At 37.5% G+C, this 22,577-nt stretch overlaps 1 protein-coding gene across 2 annotated transcripts in view; it reads right to left on the bottom strand.

The window, feature by feature from the left end:
* The window catches only part of cox10 (cytochrome c oxidase assembly factor heme A:farnesyltransferase COX10), a 138,566-nt gene that overhangs the window by 98,090 nt on the left and 17,899 nt on the right, over nt 1–22,577 (bottom strand). The window contains exons 2-3 of one of the 2 annotated variants that reach the window (XM_073025903.1): nt 15,533–15,672; nt 4,586–4,907 (exon numbers count right to left, since the gene is read on the bottom strand). In XM_073025903.1, coding sequence (XP_072882004.1) covers nt 4,586–4,907; nt 15,533–15,672 — 462 coding nt within the window. The remainder of the gene's footprint in view (nt 1–4,585; nt 4,908–15,532; nt 15,673–22,577) is intronic. The other variant, XM_073025904.1, reaches the window with a different exon arrangement.

The raw sequence follows: 22,577 nt of genomic DNA, 5'->3' as shown, positions 1-22,577 counted from the left end.
CAATCTTCCTCGACGCTTCAATCGGTGCTTAACAGATGCTTTAATCAGCAAAATGGAGTTGAACATCGGCTCACACCCCATCTCTTAAGTTTCTTCACCTCGAGGCTGTCCAAGTATGCACTCGATTCCCGGGCTATCTGGAAGATGTCAACCAAGGGAGCATTGTATGCTGGCACCATCTTGACCAGAAGTTCTAAACTAGATTTCCTGATTTAGGCTTCTTTGTTTAGACTTTGCTGGTCAGAGAAAGAATTCTTCCGTTTGAATGGATAGAGAACTTGTTGTGATTCTGTGATTCCCCACTTGCTCACAGACTTCATAAACCCCCTTGAGTGGAGCTCAGACAGATTTAGTTGTGAAATGTTAATCTACAATGTGATGCCCAAGAAAACTCTGTGGGTGCTAGTCAGCTGAGTGTATGTCAAGTGCCACTCCTTCATCAGTAATTATTATGTCCTTATCACAAGATAACATTATGTATGGAGGCAGACTGGAGCCTGCACTCAGATCTCTGACTCTGTCAGCTTTTAAACCAAGCATGCAAGAACTGAGCATCATCAATCTCCCTACAAATTATCATCATGCTTTTTCAAAATAACTCAATTCTAGTCTCTTTGTGGAGAATTATAAGGAACATCTCCCATCTCATACCATTTAATATGCACATCCATAATGAGCAGCAGGCTGTTGGTACAAACTTCTCTTTTAAATAACTCAGTTATTTCCTTTCCTGGAATTTTGCCAATATCAGATAAAAACAAATCTGGACTCTAAATATCTTGTTGCATTACAGTTTAATCACTTGATGAATTACTAAATTCCTTTCAACAGCTGCTATTCAGTCTTGTTTATGTCCACAATATGCAATTGTTGGCATCCTTTTACTGCTAGGCCAGAAGAATAAGGTAGCAGTTAGTTCATTACAAGTTTCAGATGTCATCTGATACCATAATTTTTAGGAACAGCTATTCATTAGTTTTTGTTCATAATTCCTTTACATAGTTTAGATATAACTAGTCATATGGGTGCTGCTGTTTCACTAGCACATGGCATTACATTCAAATCCTTCTTTGTAACTGAGTAATCAGTCCAGTAAAGAATAAGTCTTGACTTCCATAATTCATGGAAAAACATGTTGGTTTGCACAACAATCCCTAAACTGAACTACTCGTGCATTATTTCTGTTTGTAAAATGTAGACCAAACGTATATGACAATGAAGAGCTCTAACTGATCAGGATAGAGATAAGAAACCACCATTCTTCTGCTAACCCCTCCCCCTACAACCCTAAATCTGTACTGTTTGAATTGATGAATTAAAACCACATATCTTAATCAAGGAAAACAACTTTGTTTGGAAGGGATAACCTGATTTAGATCTCTGCTAAATCCAGAGACAACCCACCAGAAAATATCCAAGTACACCACCATCATTCTCTTAACCACAATGTAAGACACACTTGTACTAATACAGAAGTTCCAGCAATTATAAGTTCATAGTTTTATTCAGTGCCCACAATCACTTCAAACTCGAATCCTGGATGCAGGATTGTGTGTTCAGAAAGACAATTCTTCCAATTACAAGCTCAGTAAAAGTCATTCCAAATCTCAGAATACTCTCATCTAACACATATCAATCCTCTCAGCATGTTGAACTGAGATTATCATAAGAAGAGTTTGTTGTTTTCCTTCTACTGTGATAACCTGCAAGAAGATGACATAGGTTTCACTTTATTCAGATCACTAACATTAGAATTCAAGGGTTCTGAGAAGTTTTCCATTTTCAGTCACCACTATTGTATGTTTTTGCACTTTTGAAATTTGGATCCTCTAAACATACATGCATTTAGAAATGAGCTCTTGATCTCATGCCAATTTTGTACTACGTATAAAATTCAAAAAGCCAAACAATTAGCTTGTGCAGGGGGAAGGGGTCTTCGGGGCTTCGATGTTTCTATCAGTCAAACTACGGGGTTCTTGTTTCATAGATGTCTGTGAAGAGTACAAATTGTATAGTGTACACTGTACATTCTCTGATATTAAATGAACATTTGGACTTTTTGAAACTTTGAAATAAACTGCAGAAAATTGACAGAAACAAACAAATATGAATTAGAAGTTAAAAAAGTACAATGAAACAACACAAAATTAATTTCCCAATGTAATTGAAGTGACCAGTAACAGATGGGTAGTGCCAAACTTAAATTTACTTTGTTCATTTTTTTAACAACAATTTTGCCCGCACAATTGATCTGTATAAAAGGTAAGTGGAGAACAAATGAGATGTTTAGTTGCTACCACTGACCTTGCAAGATGCATTTCATCCCATAAAGCAATTTCAACTGCAATTAAATTGTTTTAATGGATTCTCTTAGTTAATTATCATAAATTGTCAAGTAACTTAAATAACATCCATTTCTATTAGTTCCTGACTGATCTGTCTTCCCTTGCCACATAGATTAATTGTTTGTATTACTGCATTCAAACTCCAGTAGTGAAGAATAACATTAAGTGAATAAAGACAACAGCAAGTGAAATCCTCTTAAATGGCACTGCTATTGTAAAAAAATGTTAATTTACCCAGAAATCCTATACAGGCAAACATTAGGGAATTCAGGGGTAAAGACTGATATCTGGATGTATATTACCTTCAAATGAACAATTCCAAACCCAGGCTATTTATAACTTGGCTGTGGTATTTAAATTGATGATTCAGCCAAAGAAATGGAATTGCTCCTAACAGATCAGTTTCTTCACATTTTACTGAGAATATAAAAAATAAACTGAGTGAAAGCATATTAAAGTCAAAAGTATATCCAGATTATTTTCAATGGTAACTAATCGTTCAGTGTGGGTTGATGAGATCAAGGTTTTACTACGTTTTGATACTGGCAAAGCTATACAGAGTCTACACCGATCAAAAAAATGGACCATATTTTCAGGCTGTTTGGAACACTTCAAGACCATGAGAGATTATATAAATGAAGACCTTTTCCTTCTGTACATTAATCATTTGACTTCCAGTATAATTATCTGACAAATTAGTGAAATAAAAACAAAAGAGCAGATGTTAGAAATCTGATGTAGAAAAAAAGTGCTGGAAACACTCAGCGAATCAGGCAGCATCTGTAGAAAGAACAGAATTAGAATTCAGGCAAGAGAGCTTTCAATGAAGCTGGGACACTCTCTTCCCCAGTTCCAATGAAGGGCCTTGGACCTGAAAGATTAGCTCTGTTTCTCTTTCTACAGTTGCTTCAAAACCTGCCGAGTGTTTCCAGGATTTTCAGTTTTTATTTCATACAAATTTGAGCATAGCACATCATACCTTTTATTTATTGCAGGCCCTATGCCTTACTTCGAAAGATTCGCAATCTAACTCTTGGCAATAGAAGTTTATCAAGGTTTTTGATAACATGTCGAATCTCCACACTCCTGCTGGCCATCAGGAGGTTGGTTTCTTCAGGCTAGAATCAAGCCTCCCAGAGCCACACCCAACCAGTCAATACAATGTCTTGCTCCCTCTGGGATGGGAGCTGGATTCTGCCCTACTGCTGGAACTAGAGGAACCTGGCACATTGATTGAAAGATATGGTTCCATAAGGACAACTTTGCTAAACAATCATTTTAATAAACTGTGGGGCAGCTCTTCCCAATCTTTAGCTATTTGAGGGACAAATTGGTCCTAAAATGAACTATCCTAATTCAGCTTCTAAGTCAATTCTGGGTGTACCTTCCATTTTGATTCTTACCCCATTCCAACAGATTAGCCACCATACACAAATTAGACTATTTCAGAGAGCATTTACAAGTCAGGAATCAAACACAGGACACAATAAGTCCCTGGAAGTGATGACATAAGTAAACAGCGTGGTGAAGTTGGTATATGATACGCTTACCTTTAATTAGTCAAGGAATTTAAAATAAGATTTGGGATGCCATGTCGCAGTTGCATAACTTGATGGTTAAGCCGCATTTGGAGCACTGTGTGCAGCTCTGGTAGCCACACGATAAGGAGCATGTGATTAAGCTAGACAAGGTGCAGATAAGATTCACAGGAATGTTGCCTATGAGCTTAACTTTGTATAGGCTGAAGATGACTTCAAATGCCATCTGATCTTTTAACTCCACAATTGTTTTTTGTCTCTGAGTAATCTCTTGTTTATAAATTTCACATAGTTCATCTAATAAGCAACCTTTCATGGTCCAACCAATAAATCTTAACCCATATATACAAGACCAATACTACAGTGAAAACTGAAAACAACCAATGAACTGAATTGACTTAGAGAAAAATCAAGAGATTAGTAAACAAAACTTTTGGCTAGAAATATACTGGACTGATCTTGGATGAGATTTTAAAATGTATTCAATGTTTATATCAGGAATTGCCTTGAAATGATGTTGTCTTTGTTTTGCTCTTCAAGTAGAGATATTATTTTGGTTATTTATTTTGCAATTGGCAAATATATATTTGAATGAACAAAAGAGTGGCAATATAAAGCCCACTCTCTTGCAGAAGAATGAAATCAGGTTCCAAACACATTGTTCTCTCTGAATTCAAGCTGATAGATGATATCATACAATACCTGTGAGTTTTATTTTAGATAGTTTGGCATATATCCCTGGTAGATCTGATAGTTGCACTTTCATTTCCTTCCACTGTTTGTCTTTCCCAATGTCTTGGGAAGTCCTCTTATCCTCAGACACCTCTTCCATCGTTGCTTTCCCTGACGTTTGTTCTTCAACCCCGTGAAGACTGGACGGACATGGTGTAATTGTAGGAACTTGCTGAACTGATCGTACAATAACATCATTAGTCTGAGGCAGCTTCTCTGGAAAAGGTGATGATGGGATATTAGCCTTAGGCTTTGCACGTTGGTGCAATCCTTTGTCAACTTTGGTTACGTACTGCATAAAAAAAAAATGAAGTGTTTTAATATCAGTACAAAAACATTTTTTAATGTTTATGCTTTATATCAGACCACGTACAAGCAAATTAAATTCAGAGTGATTGCTTTCAAAAGCAATAGAAAAACAAACAAATCTAAATTGCTCCCTGGTATTTAGTATTCATTTTTTGCAATTTGAAACCAGATTACAGAGTTTGTTATTCTTACATTTAAATACAGCAACACATAAAATGCTTAGTGGTTATGTTCCTCAATATAATTATTCATCCAGTCGACCTGTTTTATGTCTAATTTTGGAAAGAACGTACACTATTGTTAAGCACATCACACATTTATTTTAATGTCTCTTCTGTGAGGGAACCTATAACTGAGGAGAATTAGAATCAAATTCGCCAATTGTACATGTTGCATACCAATACCAAGCTAATAACAATTGCTTGACATATGTCGAGAAGCAAAGGTATGAAGGAAAGTGTTACCAGCGCTTAACAAAAAAAACTTTTTTTAAATATCCATTGTATTAAATAAATTTTCATAACCACTATTATCTACGTCAATTATCTTGTAGTAATTATGATATACTAATCCTCCAACTAAGCTGTAATTTAAAATTAATCAGCCTGGCAAAACTATCAAAACACTCAATTAATTAAACATCATTGTAAGAATTAATAAATACTGCGTCGATAAGACACTCTTCCTAAAGTATTCAATTAACCCATAAGAACGGAGAACTCAGTTACATAATGGACAGAAATAAAACAATATCACTATGTACATGGTTACAAAAGTTGAATAATGTTAAGATCAGTGTACAAAGTTTGAACATGAATATGACTTTAGCAAAATGGTTTCATTAAAATTCAACTGAACAACCTATCCAGTCCAAAATTTGGTCTATGCTTCAGTAAGTATCTACACCAGATGATGACATTCAAAATGATGCTAAGGAGTTGATGATGAGTTGGGGTGGGGTATGGTAGTGATGCTTCAGGTATAAAGATCAGTGAGTTCCCTTCCAGGGCAGTTAGGGCCCGTACAAGAAGGACAAGTTGTACCTAAACTGGAGGGAATGAATATCCCTCATGGGGATATTCACCTCCTATACCTAATAAAGCAGACAGAGTGTATGTTTGTGGTTTTCTGCAGCTGTGGCCTATCCATTTCAAGGTTCAATGCGTTGTGCATTCAGAGATGCTCACCATTACTGTAACAACTGGTTTTTTGAGTTACTGCTGCCTTATTGTCAGGTTGAACCAGTCAGGCCATTCTCCTTTGGCCTCTCTTATTAATAAGGCATTTTTGCTCACAGAACTGACACTCACTGGATGCTTATTTTTGGGTTTTTTTGCAGCATTCTCTGTAAACTCTAGACAATGTTGTCTGTGAAAATCCCAGGAGATCAGCACTTTCTGAGATACTCAAACCACCCCATCTGGCACCAACAGTCACTTAGATCACTTTTCAAGATTCAAAGTACTTTTATTATCAAAGAATGTACAAACTATACAACTTTGAGATTTGTTTGCTTACAAGTAGCCACAAAGCAAGAAACCCAAAAGAATCCAATTAAAAAATAATAAAAGACCAACACTTGATGTGCAAGAGGGAAAAAAATGCAAATCATACAAACAATTGAAGTGAAAAACACCATTCCATGCCAAATTGAGTCTTCAGATCCAAACCCCAGAGCAGCCTGCAATAGGCCCACAGCTTCGCTTATCAATTCATCACATCATCGGGCATGGAGCACAGCAGCTGGGGCAGTCTTCATAGCCTTGTCACCATGGAAAAAGGAGAGCGAGCGAAATTGCCTCTCACCTCAGATCCTGACACCGTCTTTTCAATCTATCTGGGCTGGCATTTAAATTGAACAAACAACAGAACAGCAATAGGCTCTGGCACCCTGGAGAGAGGAGTGAACATTGCGGGGAGCAAGCAAACTCAGCTGTCACCTCCAATCTGGACTGGCGCTTAAATTGTCTAAACAGCACTAGGACGTGACTACTGTGAAGGGCTTGGGGCTCCATATTTTGCTGTCCGGTCGAAGTCATTCTGAAACTCTTCAAATCAACAGCGGTCCAAACTCGCAGCTATGCCAGTTGTGCAGGAATCGAATCTCCTCTGCCCTGGCCCTGATTTCTCCCCTCAGCACCCAGAGGGCTCTAACCTTGCACTCGAGTCAGGTTTCTTTATTTGCATTAACAAGTAGGTGTACAGCTGTACTTAATAAAGTGGCTACTGAGTGCATATGGATTTTAGTAAGGCATTTGACAAAGTTCCCTGTAGAGGACTCATCCAGAAAGTCATGAGGCAAAGGATCCATGGAAATTCAGCTGCTTGGATTTGGAATGGGTTACCCACTGAAGGCAATGAGTGGTGGTTGATGGATCGTATTCTGCCTGGAGGCCCGTGGCTAGTGGTGTTCCATAGAGATCTGCTTTGAGACCCCTACTCTTTGTGATTTTTATAAATGAATTGGATGAGGAAATGGAAGGTTCAGAAAGCAAATCTGCAGATGACAGGAAAGTTGGTGGTGTTGTGGATTGTATAGAAGGTTGTCATAGGTTATAATGGGACACAGACATCTCCAAAAAGGAGGCAGAATTAGGTAGGGAACAGGCAGAGGAAGTTCCTCTTTTCTCCGGGTAACAATGGCCAATACCAGAGGATATCCATTTATGACGAGTGGAGAAAAATTTAGGGCGGATGTCAGAGATAGGGCTTTTTTAAAAAAAACAGAGCAATGGGTGCCAGGAACACACAGCTGGGGTATGGTGGTAGAAGCTGATACAATGGGGATATTTAGAGACTCTTTAGACATATGATCTAAGAAAAGTGGTTGGTTATGGGCTGTGTAGGATGGAATTATCATGAGTAGGTTTATATACATTGCGGGCTGAAGGGTCTGCACTGTGCTGTACTGTTCTACTGCATGTTCAATGATGGATGTCATAAAATTTCATCTTTGACACCGTGAATCAGTTTTAAGATAATCCCAAATAAGATACCAGCACAAGAAAGATGCAGAATCAGTCTCCACTGATGTGTGGTAATTCTGTAGTGCCTTATTTTCTCTACTCTCCACATCAGTTATGCTTCTGGCTTTTTTAAACAAGACTGGCAATTAAATGATAGTAATACCCAAGTTCTGACATATGGGTGTTTTTGTCCACTGTGAACCTGATTACAAACATCCATCTGTTCCACTTAAAACCCTTTGCATCAGGCAGACAGGAGCCTTTCTTGCATCCATTTATATTGGAATCTAAAACTGGAATTCATTTGGTAAGTATACTATATGCTAATTCACTGAGACACCATGCAAGTCATCGCTTCAGAATGAGAGAAAACGGAGGAAACTGAGCTGAATAGTGGGCTGTGGGTTAACGAGCAGAGGGCATGTTGCAGATGGGGACAGTCCTGAATGAAGGATGCCGCCTTCTTGATGTACCAGCTTTTGAAGATGTCTTTGAGGGTCGGGAGGCTTGTGCCCACGATGGAGCTGACTGAGTCTACAACCCTCTGCAAATTCTTTTAACACTGCGAACTGCAGCCTCCAAACCAGGCAGTAACGCAACCAGTCAGAATGCTCTCCCAACGCACAGGGCACAAAAAATGAAAAAGGATAATGCAATCAATCCCATACACAGGTTGATTACAGTGTCTGCACTTCAATTGTGGTAAAAATTTGACTCATCTTCTGAAACGACAAGACAGCCACGATGATGAGAATGGACAGTCACATCCAAGCCAAGGTGTTCGATCGTTGGTGCATTTGCACATGGGAGCAAATGTCCCACCAGATTACTCTTTAAAAAGTGCAGTACTGATTTCTCAGCAAAAAAAATCAACTGGTTTCCTCTTTTAAATATTTCCTGCGCTAATCAGAGGCTGAGTTAATAGAGCCAGTTGTATTTGCGTAACACATCAGTGTTAGCCTGTCCTTACTGTACTTGTTGCCCAGAGTATATTTCTGACCTCAAATACCTAGGACTTTGTCAATTAACATTTCTAATCAATGTCATTTTTGTGAGAATTGAAAACTTATTAGATATAATCCTTTCTCAAAAATCTGTTTGAATTCCTCAACCTACTGGTCTTCTCTTCACTATTCACCACAAATGCAGTTCTGGCTGTTGCCAAGTCACATTTTCAAACTGAGTTAGCAATCCAGATGACAGATGTTCAGACACACTCAAACCTGTTGACTGAACAATGCCTGCACTGCACTGTCTAAATCATCAAATGTCTTCTTCGTGTATTTTCTATTTACAAAGCACTCAACGATGGCATATATACTTAAAAAATCTGTCACCTTTCCTATTCCAAGTTATAGTCTGTCTGTTCACAGATTTAAAATTTCTCATTGTTTTACAGTTTAACTTATTTCCAGATCTTCATTTTCTCATTGCCTTTCAATTGTCAAAACCGCAATTCCACTCACAGCGTTTGCAACCACATTAATAAAGGAATGTGAATCACAAGTTTAGTCTTAACTGTGCTGTGGTCAGTATATACTTAATATGCTCTGCCTACTGCTACAAGACCCTTCTGAAGACTAGCAATTTGAATTTATAAATGCAGACTTTTCACAAATATACCACAATTAACCCATATATGCCACAATCTCTCCCTATATGTATAGAGGAGAGCAATTGCAAATCTGGCTGAATGGTGTCATAACAACCACCTCCTACTCAATGGTAGCAAACCAAAAAGCTGAATACTGACTGAAAAAGAAGCCAGAGGTCCATGAGCCAGTCTTCATCAGAAGATCAGAGGTGAAGAGGATCAGCAGATTTAAATTCCTCAGCATTATTATTTTGGAGGACTTGTTCTGGGCCCAGCATATAAATGCAATTGCAAAGAAAGCTTGGCAGAACCTCTACTTTCTTAGAAGTTTGCTGAGCTTTGGCATGACAGCTAAAACTTCAACTAACTTCTATAGAAGTGTAGTGAAGACTATACTGACTGGCTACATCACAGTCTGGTATGGAAACACCTAAGCCCTTGATCTAGAAGTTCTACAAAAAGTAGTGGATATAGCCCAGTCCATCACAGGTAAAGTACTCCCAACTACTGAATATATCTCCATGAAACGTTATCACAGGAAAACTGCATTCATCATCAGAGTCCCCAACTACCCAGGTCATGGTCTCGTCTGGGTTGCTCTATCAGTAAGAAGATACAGGACTCCAAACGAAGGGTCCTGGGCCAAAATGTTAACTGATTACTCTTATCCATAGATACTGTACTGCCTGACATGCTGAGTTACTCCAGCATTTTGTGTGTGTTGCTTTGCATCTCGAGCATCTGAAAATATTCTCGCATGGTGACAAATGTATTTTGATAATAAATTTACCTTTAACTTTGAAATGACTCACAAAATAATAAATCAGACAATTGGGAGTCCTATGCATTAATCAATCTAAAAAAATCACATAACTGATACACAAAGTTGAAAATATAATGCAAAAATGTATAGTTTTGCTACTTGTTTCATGTTTAAGTTGAATTAGTTGCTGCACACCAACCACAATTATATTGAGATTCACAAATTGTCTATTTTTGACTGAAGTTCTAAAAAATTATGAAACCAAAATTAATTTTCCTTTCCAAGTTTTTGTGTTCCTCCTTGTTCTGGACTTAAAATAGCTTATTTGTTTTTATGATTATAAAATATTAGTGGCAAATTATACATGCAATGCATCAGGCAGAACTTGTGTAATGGAATTATAAACCATTCAAATTAATGTGGCACAGTAACAGAGCAAATCAGTGAGCATAAAGTAAAAGAAAACAATCAAGCCCATCCAGAAACAATGTTGAAACAAGTAAATTATCTGCAATAGGGAAAACAAAGATACAACAAATAGAAAATTCAGAAAAATTATGGCTTTCTCATAAGTATGATTATCAGTAATTTGCAGTTTCATGCTTACATTTAACATATATGTGGGCAATTTAATGTATTCATTTTTAACGCATTAATAAATTCTAAAACTGGCCTTTATCGTCTCTGCCAGCAATGAGTTTCCAGTGCTCACCACTGACCAATTTACCATCAGCCCTAGTCTTCAGTAACATCTGTGTCATCTGTGTAAGTCAACTGTCAAAGGCACAGTACTTCTGAATATCAATGGCATTTAGATACTTTCAAAATGTTGAAATACTAAAAGGTTGAGGCCATTTAAAATTAAAGTTGTAAAACTGGGAAGTGAAACATTTATAATGTTCATTTACAAAGCATTTACAGTTGACATTTTTCAGAACACACTTCTCAAAAAATCACAGCAACAAGCTCTTATGCCCACCTAGACCAACCAACCATTATACAGCTACAATCTTGGCTGGAAAGCTAGAAGAAAAAATTACTCTAACTATTAGTATATTTAATACCATACAATATATTAGTATAAACGGCAAACCTATGTCCAAGAAATTGGTCATTTTGTAGAAACCGAAACAGAAGAATCTCAGCAGCTCGAACAGCTTGCCAAGTTGCTTCATGATAAGGCAGACTGGAATGCCTGGACAATCTGCTACCAGGTTACCAGACAACTACCGGTAGTTATACAGCCATCAAATATTTTTCCAATCAGTTGCCAAAATGCTATTCTTCCTGACACTTGATGAACTTTCATTTCTGATTTAAGATTAAAGACTGTCCATGGTAGAGTTAGAAAGAGGAATTAAAAGTCAGCAAAGCAAAGTAGGACAGAAACAGTGAGAAATCAAGCATTAAAATCAGTGACCTTTACTGTTTGGGATCCACTGGCTGAATAAGCAGCAAAACAGTGGAAATCTATTTGAAAAAAAAGATTTCACCAGGCGGTGATCATTTCTATAAGATGTTCTACATTAATTTTAATGTTCTTGTGAGGTCACCATATTGGTGTGCCACCCAAGAAGGAAAATCAGATTTATTGTAATGGTAAATATAAAATTGGATCAATCTGTCACTAAACTGTTAAATGTCATCTTTATGAAAAACTAATAATCTTGAATAGATGAAATTATAAAACTGGCCATGATATTACTCAGTCCAAGAACAACATTTAAAATTATGTCCAAATTATCAAAAGTTCAGGAGTATTCAGAGGTTTCTATAATTACAACATCACTGAAAATATCTGCTGAATAGCAACTTCCCACCATTAGTCTGCTAAATTACCAAGTACCAGCTCTTCTTGAAATTTCCAAAACATAAATGAAAGCAAGGTTCTAAAATGGAAGTTAAACATGATACCAAAGTATATTTATTTTTAATGAAAGGCTACAATAGATTCCTCAGTCCTGAAGATCTTAGTTTCTCCCCCAAATACAAACCTGTTAAGCAATCAAAATAATAATTAAAAATAATTACCTGCATAACAGTCCAAACTAAAATATAGGTTATGGAGTGTTAGTGCCTTTCTTCAGTTCAAGCCTAAATATAGTGTTGTTGTGGCAAAACATAAGCTTCATAATAATAATGTACAACTCAAAGAATATACTTGAAGTCACAGGCATAAAACCAAAATTGTTATAGTGCATCCCATTTTTTGACAACATACAGGTTAGAACTGCTCTTTTAATGTGTTTATATTTTCTAAGTATTCTGTCTCTTTTCTAGACCAGTCTCCCACAGATTTGATAATATCAGAAGCAATATCTTGACTTACAGATTTTCATATTTGTTTGTAAGCCCACTAAATAATTTTATTAGCAAATATTCCTTTAAATGGCAAATTGAAAAAAAAACAGCTTTCTAAAACTTTCTTTATTTTGAAAAGGGAAGACATTTTTCAAGACAAACAAACCATTCAGAACCTTGGTCTTTTTCCTCCCTCTTAAGTTCTTGAGCATCTTGCCAATGCCACAATGCGTGCATGCTTTACTCTCTACTTCATTTGAATCATAAATCAGGCTTCTCCAATAACCAAAGGTACAAACAAAATTCTCTCCGAGACCCTGGTACACATGTTCCATTGTTCTACCATCATCACCTGTTGCTCTCCACTTGCTTAGATCAACATCGCCAAGATACCGCTCCAGATGGCAGCAAAAGCATCTCATGCAATGACTTGTCTTCCAATTCATGCACAATTACTTTTGAACTCCATTAGAATCCTTCATCCCATTTTCCAACATCATCTTTACCCTATTCCTTGGCATATCACACAAAACCAGAAGATTCAATGTGGATTCTAAAATCAGTGAATTCTACCATTTCTCTGCCTCTTTATTGTTTTTACATTATCAGAAGTTTATTGCCCAAAATTCAATAAATCGTACCTTCTACCTTTAAAATCTGGAAGATCAAAGCCAAAATCTTCAGAACCTACCACAGATATAAACAATGTCACCTTTCTCCTTCCCAGACCCTGTATCTGACTAAACTAGAATTTTCTTAACAGAGGTATCCCATGCAAACTCAAGGTACACTAGAATGTCATCTCCAGCACAAAAACAAATCCATATTGTCAGCCTCCAACCTTCCTCAATACATCCTTGTAATCATCATCTAAACTTAATCGCTTTTTCACCTGGATTTCAACTGTAACCTGGCCAGCTCACTCTCCTTCACCTTCTAAGGATGAATCCAGGGCCCTGTTGGAGGACTTTGTCAAATGGTGCAAGCTGAATCATCTGTAGCTCAACATCAGGAAGAGAAAGGAGATAGCGTTGGAGTTTAGGAAGACTAAGCTTACAGTCCTCCCTTTTACTATTGATGGTGAGGATCTGGAGGTACCTGGGGATGCATCTGGATGATAGACTTGGGTGCAGCACCAACACAGAGGTCATGTACTAGAAGAGCCGAAGTCACCTCTACCTCCAAAGGAGACTGAGGTCCCTTGAAGTATGCAGGTCTCTCCTTCACATGTTCTACCAGTCTGTTGTTGCAAGTATAATCTTCTATGCAGTGGTGTGCTAGGGCAATGGCATCAACATGGGTGATGCCAACAGGCTCAATAAGCTGATTAGAAAGGCTGGCTTTGTTATAGGAGTCAAACTGGACACACTGGAGGCTGTGGTAGAACAAAAGGCCCTAGAGGAAATCCTGGCAATTCTGGACAATGTTTCTCACCCTCTGCATGCCACCTTAGCTGAACCAAAGAGCACTTTTAATAATAGACTAAGACAACTTTGCTGCTCCAAAGAGTGCTATATGAGGTCATTCTTACCCTCGGTCATTAGGCTCTATAATGAGTCAACCTATAGCTCCCCCTGTCAGACTGCCTGAGGTAACATTTTTTATTCTTTCTTACTTCTCTTCTAATATTTGTATAACTATGCACTTGTAATGCTACTGTGACACTGTAATTTCCTTGAGGATATATCTATCTAGATAAACATTAGTTCATCCAAAGGGCTGGAAATTTGATTTTTTTTCAGTCTCATTTTTCAATCCCATCTCTGCAGCCTCTTCAAGGTCCACATGTGCTACAACACCTATTACACTTCCCTGTCCATAGCCCAACCCCACAAATCTGATTCTGGCCTTGTTGTGCAGTTGTACCTTAAGCTCTCTTCATCTCACATTGTAGAATTTCCTCACAAAATCTTCTTATTTCCCCAGCTTCCTTTTCTCCTAATATCCACTTCAGCAACCAAGTTTTTGGTTGTACCTGCTAATGGTTCTCTCCTTCCTGAATCCTAGGAAAGCATTAGAATGCTTAAAATATACTATCCACTTCTCTCTTCTTCCCAAGATCCACAGCAAATCTCTTTAGTAGATCCATAGTTTCAACCTCTTCTTGACCTATAAACACGTTTTGTCCTACCTTTATTCTTTCTTTCCTTATCCAGTCTCTTCCTACTTGATTCCATGACTCCATCAAACTTTATCACTTAAAAATTTCTAGTTTCCTGGTACCCACTGGTTCATTTTCATCATGGACAATCTTTCTATATTTCCATACTACACTGGAGCCAGCTTCAATATTTTTTCCCTTGAAAGTAAGTTCAACTAACCTTCCTTTACCATCGCCTGCCTTTGGTTGTTTAAACTTATTCTAATATTGAACTCAATTGACCCAAATCAGATGTGTAGCTATGAGAAACCACAAAACTATTCCCAACTCTAGACACAGTTAAACAGTTCCTATTAAGATAATCCACCTGAAATGTTAACAGTTTTTTCCACTCAACAGGTAATGCCTAGCCTGCTGAGCATTTCTAGCATTTTCTATTTTATTTCAGATCTCTAACATCTGCAGATATTATTTAAATGGTGATCAAAATATATATTTTAGTAACTTAGAATCAATGATTTTTCAAGGAAATTGGAAAAACCTCATACTGAGGAAAACACTTACAAACAAAGACAAGGAATAGTGTTTACACTCAGGGAAATGTCCTTCTCATTTTCTTCTGCGAACTTCTGACTTTGGTTACATTTTTTCTCTAACTTTGACAAACATATTTTCTGAGAAAGAACGTAAGATATTTTTCAAGCATATAATCATCCAGTATTGTAGAAATGTTGTGGAGTTAAAAATTATAAAAAGTTTCCTCTTTTATTTGTCTTTCCTTTGTTTTATCTCTACGTTCAAATATGACCCCTACATTCACATTCTGTGTTCAAGAAACATACATTCACTACTGTCTAACCAATACTCAAATATACATACTAACCTGGCATTTAGGAAGGTAAAAAGTCCGAAACTGGAGCCATTCCCCATTTCCTGGTCTATAATGTTGGACAATGATCTTTGGAAGTTGTTTTATGATAGTTATTCCTTGAAGAGACTCAAAAACACACAGAGCCAACCGACCTAAGAAGTGGGGGAAGGTAAGCAAACTATTACACCTACAGGAAATAATGCTTTAAGCAATAACTTATGCTATTTTTTCAGCAGCAAGAATCTTGTGGATTTTATTTAATTATGAATTACTTTTCAAATGTTATATTTCATACAACTTCACAATTTCCTTTTGTCATATATACTTTGGATGCTCAGGCACTGTGGTGGTTGAGAATTTTTATCAGCTGCTTTCACATTTGATTTAGAGGTGTTATAGGATGACCATTGCTGATATGTTGGTTCCACCCAGCCAGCAATAATCCTCATTTAATATGATATATTCACGGTTGACCACAGGTAAGAATTTATGACAAAAGAAATTTTCCTAGACATTGGGCTGAACAAATACGACAAATATAAGTGGCACAAAGCAGCAGCCTAATAAAACACCATTATTAGTGAAATACATCTCCATTCCTTCTTAATGTATGCTGATCATTTCCTGATAATTTTGATGCAGCTTCCCATATAATTAAAGTAACCTTTGGGCCATCACAATTAATAAAAATTCTTACAAAATCTACAATTCTTCTTTCATATAACCCATGCATTAAACACGCAGTCATTAGCCCTCAGTGAATTTATTCATTAACACAAAACAGTCATTACTAAAGCTTTTTAGTTATAATGATTTATTCATTAGAAATAAGGAATTAACTAGCTGTTGGTACAAATGCAGCTTGAGACTAAAGACTTTCATGGCTAAACCCAATGTTTTAAGTCACACATTAAACTTATCTGACTTTTCTCTTAATTTTATGTTGCAATATAATGGTTGAGCCAATGTTATGTAATAATATAGTAGGAAATTTACCATTTCTTTAAGAATCTCATCAGTTTAATGAACATTTTATCATCTGTAAACTATTTGTGTCTTTATATGCAGCTGATCCTCATTCATTCAAAAGTCAAGTGCTTAACTGATGATTAGAGCATTGAGTTAAAACAGCTTTCATTGACTGTTTTATTACAAACACTGTTTTATTTATTATACGTGGATGAACATGCAACTTGTTATACATAATCAAATATAATACTTGACCCAAAACTTACCACATTATGTAAAATCAACACAAAATATCTTTCAATAATAAGTCAAGATTTATTTTACTATATTCACTGTTTCCTGAAGACAAAATTCCAAATTCCACGTTAAAGACATTTGCCAAATATTTTCGGCAATACCTCACTTGGAAGAGATATTTTCCTGCAGTCTCCAATTCTGCACTCCAAACATAACATTGAATAAAAAGCTGCCTTTATAATTCTGCCCTTTCTCTAATATTATCACACATCCATAACACTCTTACTAACCAATGTGCAAGTGTAGGAATTAACTAATTTGCTCATGTTTTTACAGCGGAATAACATTGGGACTATCTTCCAAAATCCATGCATTTGTATTTATATGTGATATGCAGAAGGTGCCAGCCAATTTGTCTTGTGCATCTACAAACTTTACCAAGACCACATCTGGGGTTACAGAATTAAACATGTAAAGCTGCTGCACTTACCTAACAAACAAGACAGAAGTTATACCTGATCCATCTGGTGTAAATGGATTTCTGGTCAATCTACCTGGCCAGAAAATTTCATTTTACTCCTACAGAACTCAAGTTCTTCAGCATTCAATTACAGTTTATTTTTAAAAAGTTAAAACTTTTTATTCTGTACATTATCACATGCAATCCCATTTTTTTCCTTTTCTTCCTATTGTATCAATTTCTGCCCATGACTTTATATTGAATTAAACATTACAATTTAGACCTATTTTAGAATCTGCCTGTAACAATGATCTGATTACTTGTAAAGTTTCTTGATGTTTTCACCTTCATAAGCCTTATCCCTTGTAGAAAATGCATCACTGCACTTTCATAACTCAAAATCCACAAAACACATTTGGGGGTCTGTAAATAGCATCAAACAATACTGTATCCAAACCAAATCTGAGGGATTATTCCAAAAAAAAAATCACTAAAAGAACTTGCTTTCAAATAAAGCATTTCTTGACCTCTGGGATATCCAAAAGCACTTTCCAGTATAAAAGTTATTCATTGGTCTTAATGTTAAAAAGATGGCAGCTAATTTATTTATGGCAGCTAGTTTGTTTACTGCAGGCTCACATGAATATCAACACAAGAGGAGATTTTGTTTTAAGAAATATCAATGGAGAGATGTGATTCATTTTGCAGATTTTATTATTTTTTCAATGTTATCCATTTCCTTTTATCATTGTTGTTTCAGACACAAATCACATATTGCAACTTTTCTTTTTCAGTTGACCAAAATCATGCAAGCTAATTATCCCTACAGGCTACTTCAAAACAAATTGAAAAGTTAAGACTAGAATATTCTTAGCTTCCAGTCTTAATAGCCAAATTAACCAAAACATAAGATGCTGGAAATCCACAGTAACACATACAAGATGTTGGAGGAACTCAGGTCAGGCAGCACACATGGAAAGGAATACAGAGTTGACGTTTCTGGCCGAGACCCTTCATTAGGACTGGAAAGGAAGGTGGAAGTAACTAGAATAAGGTGGTAGAGGGAGCAGAAGGAGTACAAGCCTTGTGATGGGGAAGGTAGGTGGGTGGGAAGGGAGAGTGAAGTGAGAAGCTAGGAAATGATAGGTCGAAAAAGGAAAACAGTGAAGAAGGAATCTGATAGGAAGTGAGAGTGGATCATGGGAGAACTAAAAGCTGTGTTTTAATCTACAAAAAGTTATAATTTCAAAACTTGTCATTCACACACTTCATTACATCCCAAGGGATTTTATAGATATGTTAAGAGCAAAAGGATTGCAAGGGACAAAATTGGTCCTCTGGAAGACCAGAATGGTAATCCATGTGTGGAGCCAAAACAGATGGGGGAGATCTTAAATGCATTCTTTGCATCTGTATTTACTTGGAAGATGGACACAAGAGTCTATAGAAATCAGGCAAAATGGCAACATCTTCATGGACCCTGTACAGATTAGAGGAGGAGGTGTTTGTTACTCTGAGGCAAATCAGGGTGGATAAATCCCTAAGGCTTGACAATATGCTCCTTCGGACCCTACAGGAGGCAAGTGCAGAAATTGTTGGGGTCCTAGCAGAGATATTTAAATCATCCTTAGCGATTAAAGAGGTACCAGCGGATTGGAGGATCGTCAATGTTGTCCTGCTGTTTAAAAAAGGGTATAACCATAAACCAGGAAATTATAGGTGTGTCTGACATCAGTTGTGGGAAAGTTAGTGGAAGGTATTCCGAGGGACTGGATATTGAAGTATTTGGATAGACATGGACTGATTAAGGATAGTCAGCAGGGCTTTGTGCATGGTAGATCATGTCTAACCAATCTTATAAAGTTTTTTTTTGAGGAAGTTACCAGGAAAGAGGATGAAGGCAAGGCAATGGTGCTGTCTACATGGATTTTAGTAAGGCATTTTACAAGGTCCCACATGGGAGACTGGTCAAGAAGGTTCAGTCGCTTGGCATTCAGGATGAGGTAGTAAATTGGAATAGACATTGGTTTTGTGGGAGAAGCCAGAGAGTAGTAGTAGAGTTTGCCTCTCTGACTAGAGACCTGTGACTATTGTGCTGCAGGGATTGGTTTTGGGTCCTTTGTTCTTTGTCATCTATATTAATGATCTGGATGATAATGTGGTAAACTGGATCAGAAAATTTGTTGATGACACTAAGATTGGAGTGTCGTGAGCCATGAAAAAGGCTTTCATGGTTTGAAGAGGCACCTGCATCAGCTGGAAAAATAGCAGATGGAGCTTAATGCAGACAACTGTGAGGTTTTGCACTTTGGTGGGACCAACCAGGGAACAGTGAACGGTAGGGCATTGAGGAGTATGATAGAACAAAGGGATATGGGAAAACAGGTCCACAATTTGTTGAAAGTGGCATCACAGGTAGATAGGGTTGTAAAGAAAGCTTTTGGCACATTGGCCTTCATAAATTAATGTACTGAGTACAGAAGCTGGCATGATATGTTGAAATTGTCTAAGATGTAGGGTGAGGACTAACTTGAAGTATTGTGTGCAATTCTGGTCACCAAAGGATGTAAACAAGGTTGAAAGAGTCCACAGAATATTTACAAGGATATTGCCAGGCCTGGGGGACCTGAGTCAAGATTGAATAGATTAGGGCTGTATTCTTTAGAATGTAGAAGATTGAGAGAGGACTTGATCGAGGTATACAAAATTATGAAGGGTATAGATAGGGTAAGTGCAGGCAGGATTTTTCCATTGAGGTTGGATGGGACTACAATGTAGTTAATTTGGAGTTATGACCAGGAGTCATGAGGGCAACACACGCTTGTGTATAGTCCTTTCAGAAATAACTCCAAAGCAAAGTCCTTCATCATTTTAACATCCATTATTTCAAAGCTATTGATCTTTTTAAGAAAAAACGTTCTACTTTAAAAATCCAGAGTTCTAATTTCGTTCCTCAATAATTCTAACTGAAGTCAAAAATACTAAAAAGGCAAGAGTATTGCAACAATTAATTCCTAAAAATATGGATAATTGCTCACCAGTCTCTATTGTTCACAACAGGAATGGCAAACCAGATGCTGCAGAACAAGATTTTACTGAACCAATACAAGTAATTTGCCAGGGGTATGGGAACCGGAATGATAGGGCTGAGGATGGGGTAGTGGTTATACGAGTTGATGCAGTGAGGCTGTGGGGAAAGACAGGCAAGTGATAGGACAAAATTCCAGTCAGTGGGATGAGTTGAAGTGTAAAATGGGGGCAAAATCACGAAGGGTGATGAACACAGGACTTGACTTGATTATACTTGACTGCACGCAGTATACAGAATAAGGTACATGTTGTAGCACATTTAGAGATTGGCAGGGATGACACTGTGGGCATCACTAGGTTATGGCTGAAAGAAGATCATAATTGGGAGCTTAACATCCATGGATATACCTTGTATCAAAAGGGCAGGCAGGGAAGCACAGGTGGTGGTGTGGCTCTGTTGCTAAGAGATGGAATTACATTTTTAGAAAGAGGTGACATAGGGTCACAGAATGTTGAATCTTTGGGGGTGGAGTTAAGAAACTGCAAGGGTGAAAAAAAACATTACGTGAATTACATATAAGCCTCCAAATAGTGGCCAAGATGTGGGGTTGAGATTGCAAAGGAAGTTGGAAAAGGCATGTAATAAGGTTAATGACACAATTGTAATGTGGGACTTCAATATGCAAAGGGGTTGGGAAAATCAGGTTGGTGTCGGATTGCAAGAGAGGGTATTTATTGAATGCCTATGAGATGGTTTTTTAGATCAGCTTGTGCTTGAGCCAACTTGGGGAAAGGCCATCTTAGATTGGGTGTTGTATAAGAACCCAGATCTTATTTGGGAGCTTAATGTAAAGGAACCCCGAGGAGGCAGTTATCATAATATGATGAATTCATAATGCAATTTCAGAGGGAGAAGCACAAGTCACATGTATCAGTATCGCAATGGAATAAAGGGAATTACAGAGGCATGAGAGAATGCCCAGGTGGATCACAGAAGGATACTGGCAAGAATGACAGCACAGCAGAGATGGCTGAAGTTTCTGGGACTAGATCACAAGTAGCATGATAAATATATCCCACAGAAGGAGTTGTTCTCAAATGGCAAGGGTGGGCAACCATGGCAGACTAGGGAAGATAAGGACTGCATTAAGCCAGGGAAAGGGCATATACAATAGCAAAAGTGAATCGGCAGTTGGAGGATTTGGAAGCTTTTAAAATCCAACAAGAGGCAACTAAAAAGCTATAAGAAGGGAAAAGATGAAATATGAGGGCAAACTAGCCAATAATATAAAGCAGGATACTAGAAGTTTTATTCAGTTATATAAAAAGTAAAGGGAGGTGAGAGTTAATATTAGACCACTAGAAAATGATGCTGGTGAGGTAGTAATGGGGGACAAAGAAATAACAGATGAACTTATGGGTACTTTGCATCTGTCTTCACTCTGGAAGACACTAGCAGTGTGCCAGAAGCCTGTGAGTGTCAGGGAGCAGAAGTGAATGCCATTGCTATTCCAAATGAAAAAGTGCTACGAAAACTCAAAGGTCTTAAGGTGGATCAGTCACCTGGACCAGATGGACCACATTCCCGAGTCCTGAGAGAGGTTGCTGAAGAGATAATGGATGCATTGGTCATAATCTTTCAAGAATCACTTGATTCTGGCATGGTCCCAGAGGACTAGAAGATTGCAAATGTTACTCCACTCTTTAAGAAGGGAAGAAGGCAAAAGAAAGGAAACTAGTGATTGGGAAAATGTTGGAGTCCATTATTAAGGATGAGGTTTCGGGGTACTTGGAGACTAATGATAAAATAAGTCAAAGTCAGCATGGTTTCTGTAAAGGGAAATCTTGCCTGACATATCTGTTATTCGAAGAAGTTAACAAGCAGGGTGGACAAAAGAGAGACAGTGGATGTCACTTACTTGGATTTTCAGAAGGCATTAGATAAGGCGCCACACATGAGACTGCTTAGCAAGGTAAAATGCTTACAGAAAAGATACTGGCATGAATAGTTAAATAGTTCACAGCCAGGAGGCAGCGAGTGGGAATAAAAAAAAGGGGGCCTTTTCTGGTTGGCTGTCAGGAGTCAGTATTGGGACCGCTACTTTTCACATTGTTTGTCAATGATTTGGAAAGTGGAATTGATGGCTTGGTGACAATGTTTGTGAATTATACAAAGACAGGTGGAGGGGTAGGTAGTGCTGACAAAGCAATGCAATTTCATCAAGACTTAGACAAATTGGAAAATAGGCAAAAAAGTGGCAGATAGAATACAGTGTTGGTAAATGTATGATAATGCATTTTGGTAAAAGGAACAACAGTGAGGACTATTATCCAAATGGGGAGAAGTTTCAAACATCAGAG

The sequence above is a fragment of the Hemitrygon akajei genome, chromosome 22 (genome assembly GCF_048418815.1).
Source record: "Hemitrygon akajei chromosome 22, sHemAka1.3, whole genome shotgun sequence".
Classification (NCBI taxonomy): Eukaryota; Metazoa; Chordata; class Chondrichthyes; order Myliobatiformes; family Dasyatidae; genus Hemitrygon; species Hemitrygon akajei.
The sequence above is the reverse complement of the archived record's forward strand: the minus strand, read 5'-3'. Positions and strand labels throughout refer to the sequence as shown.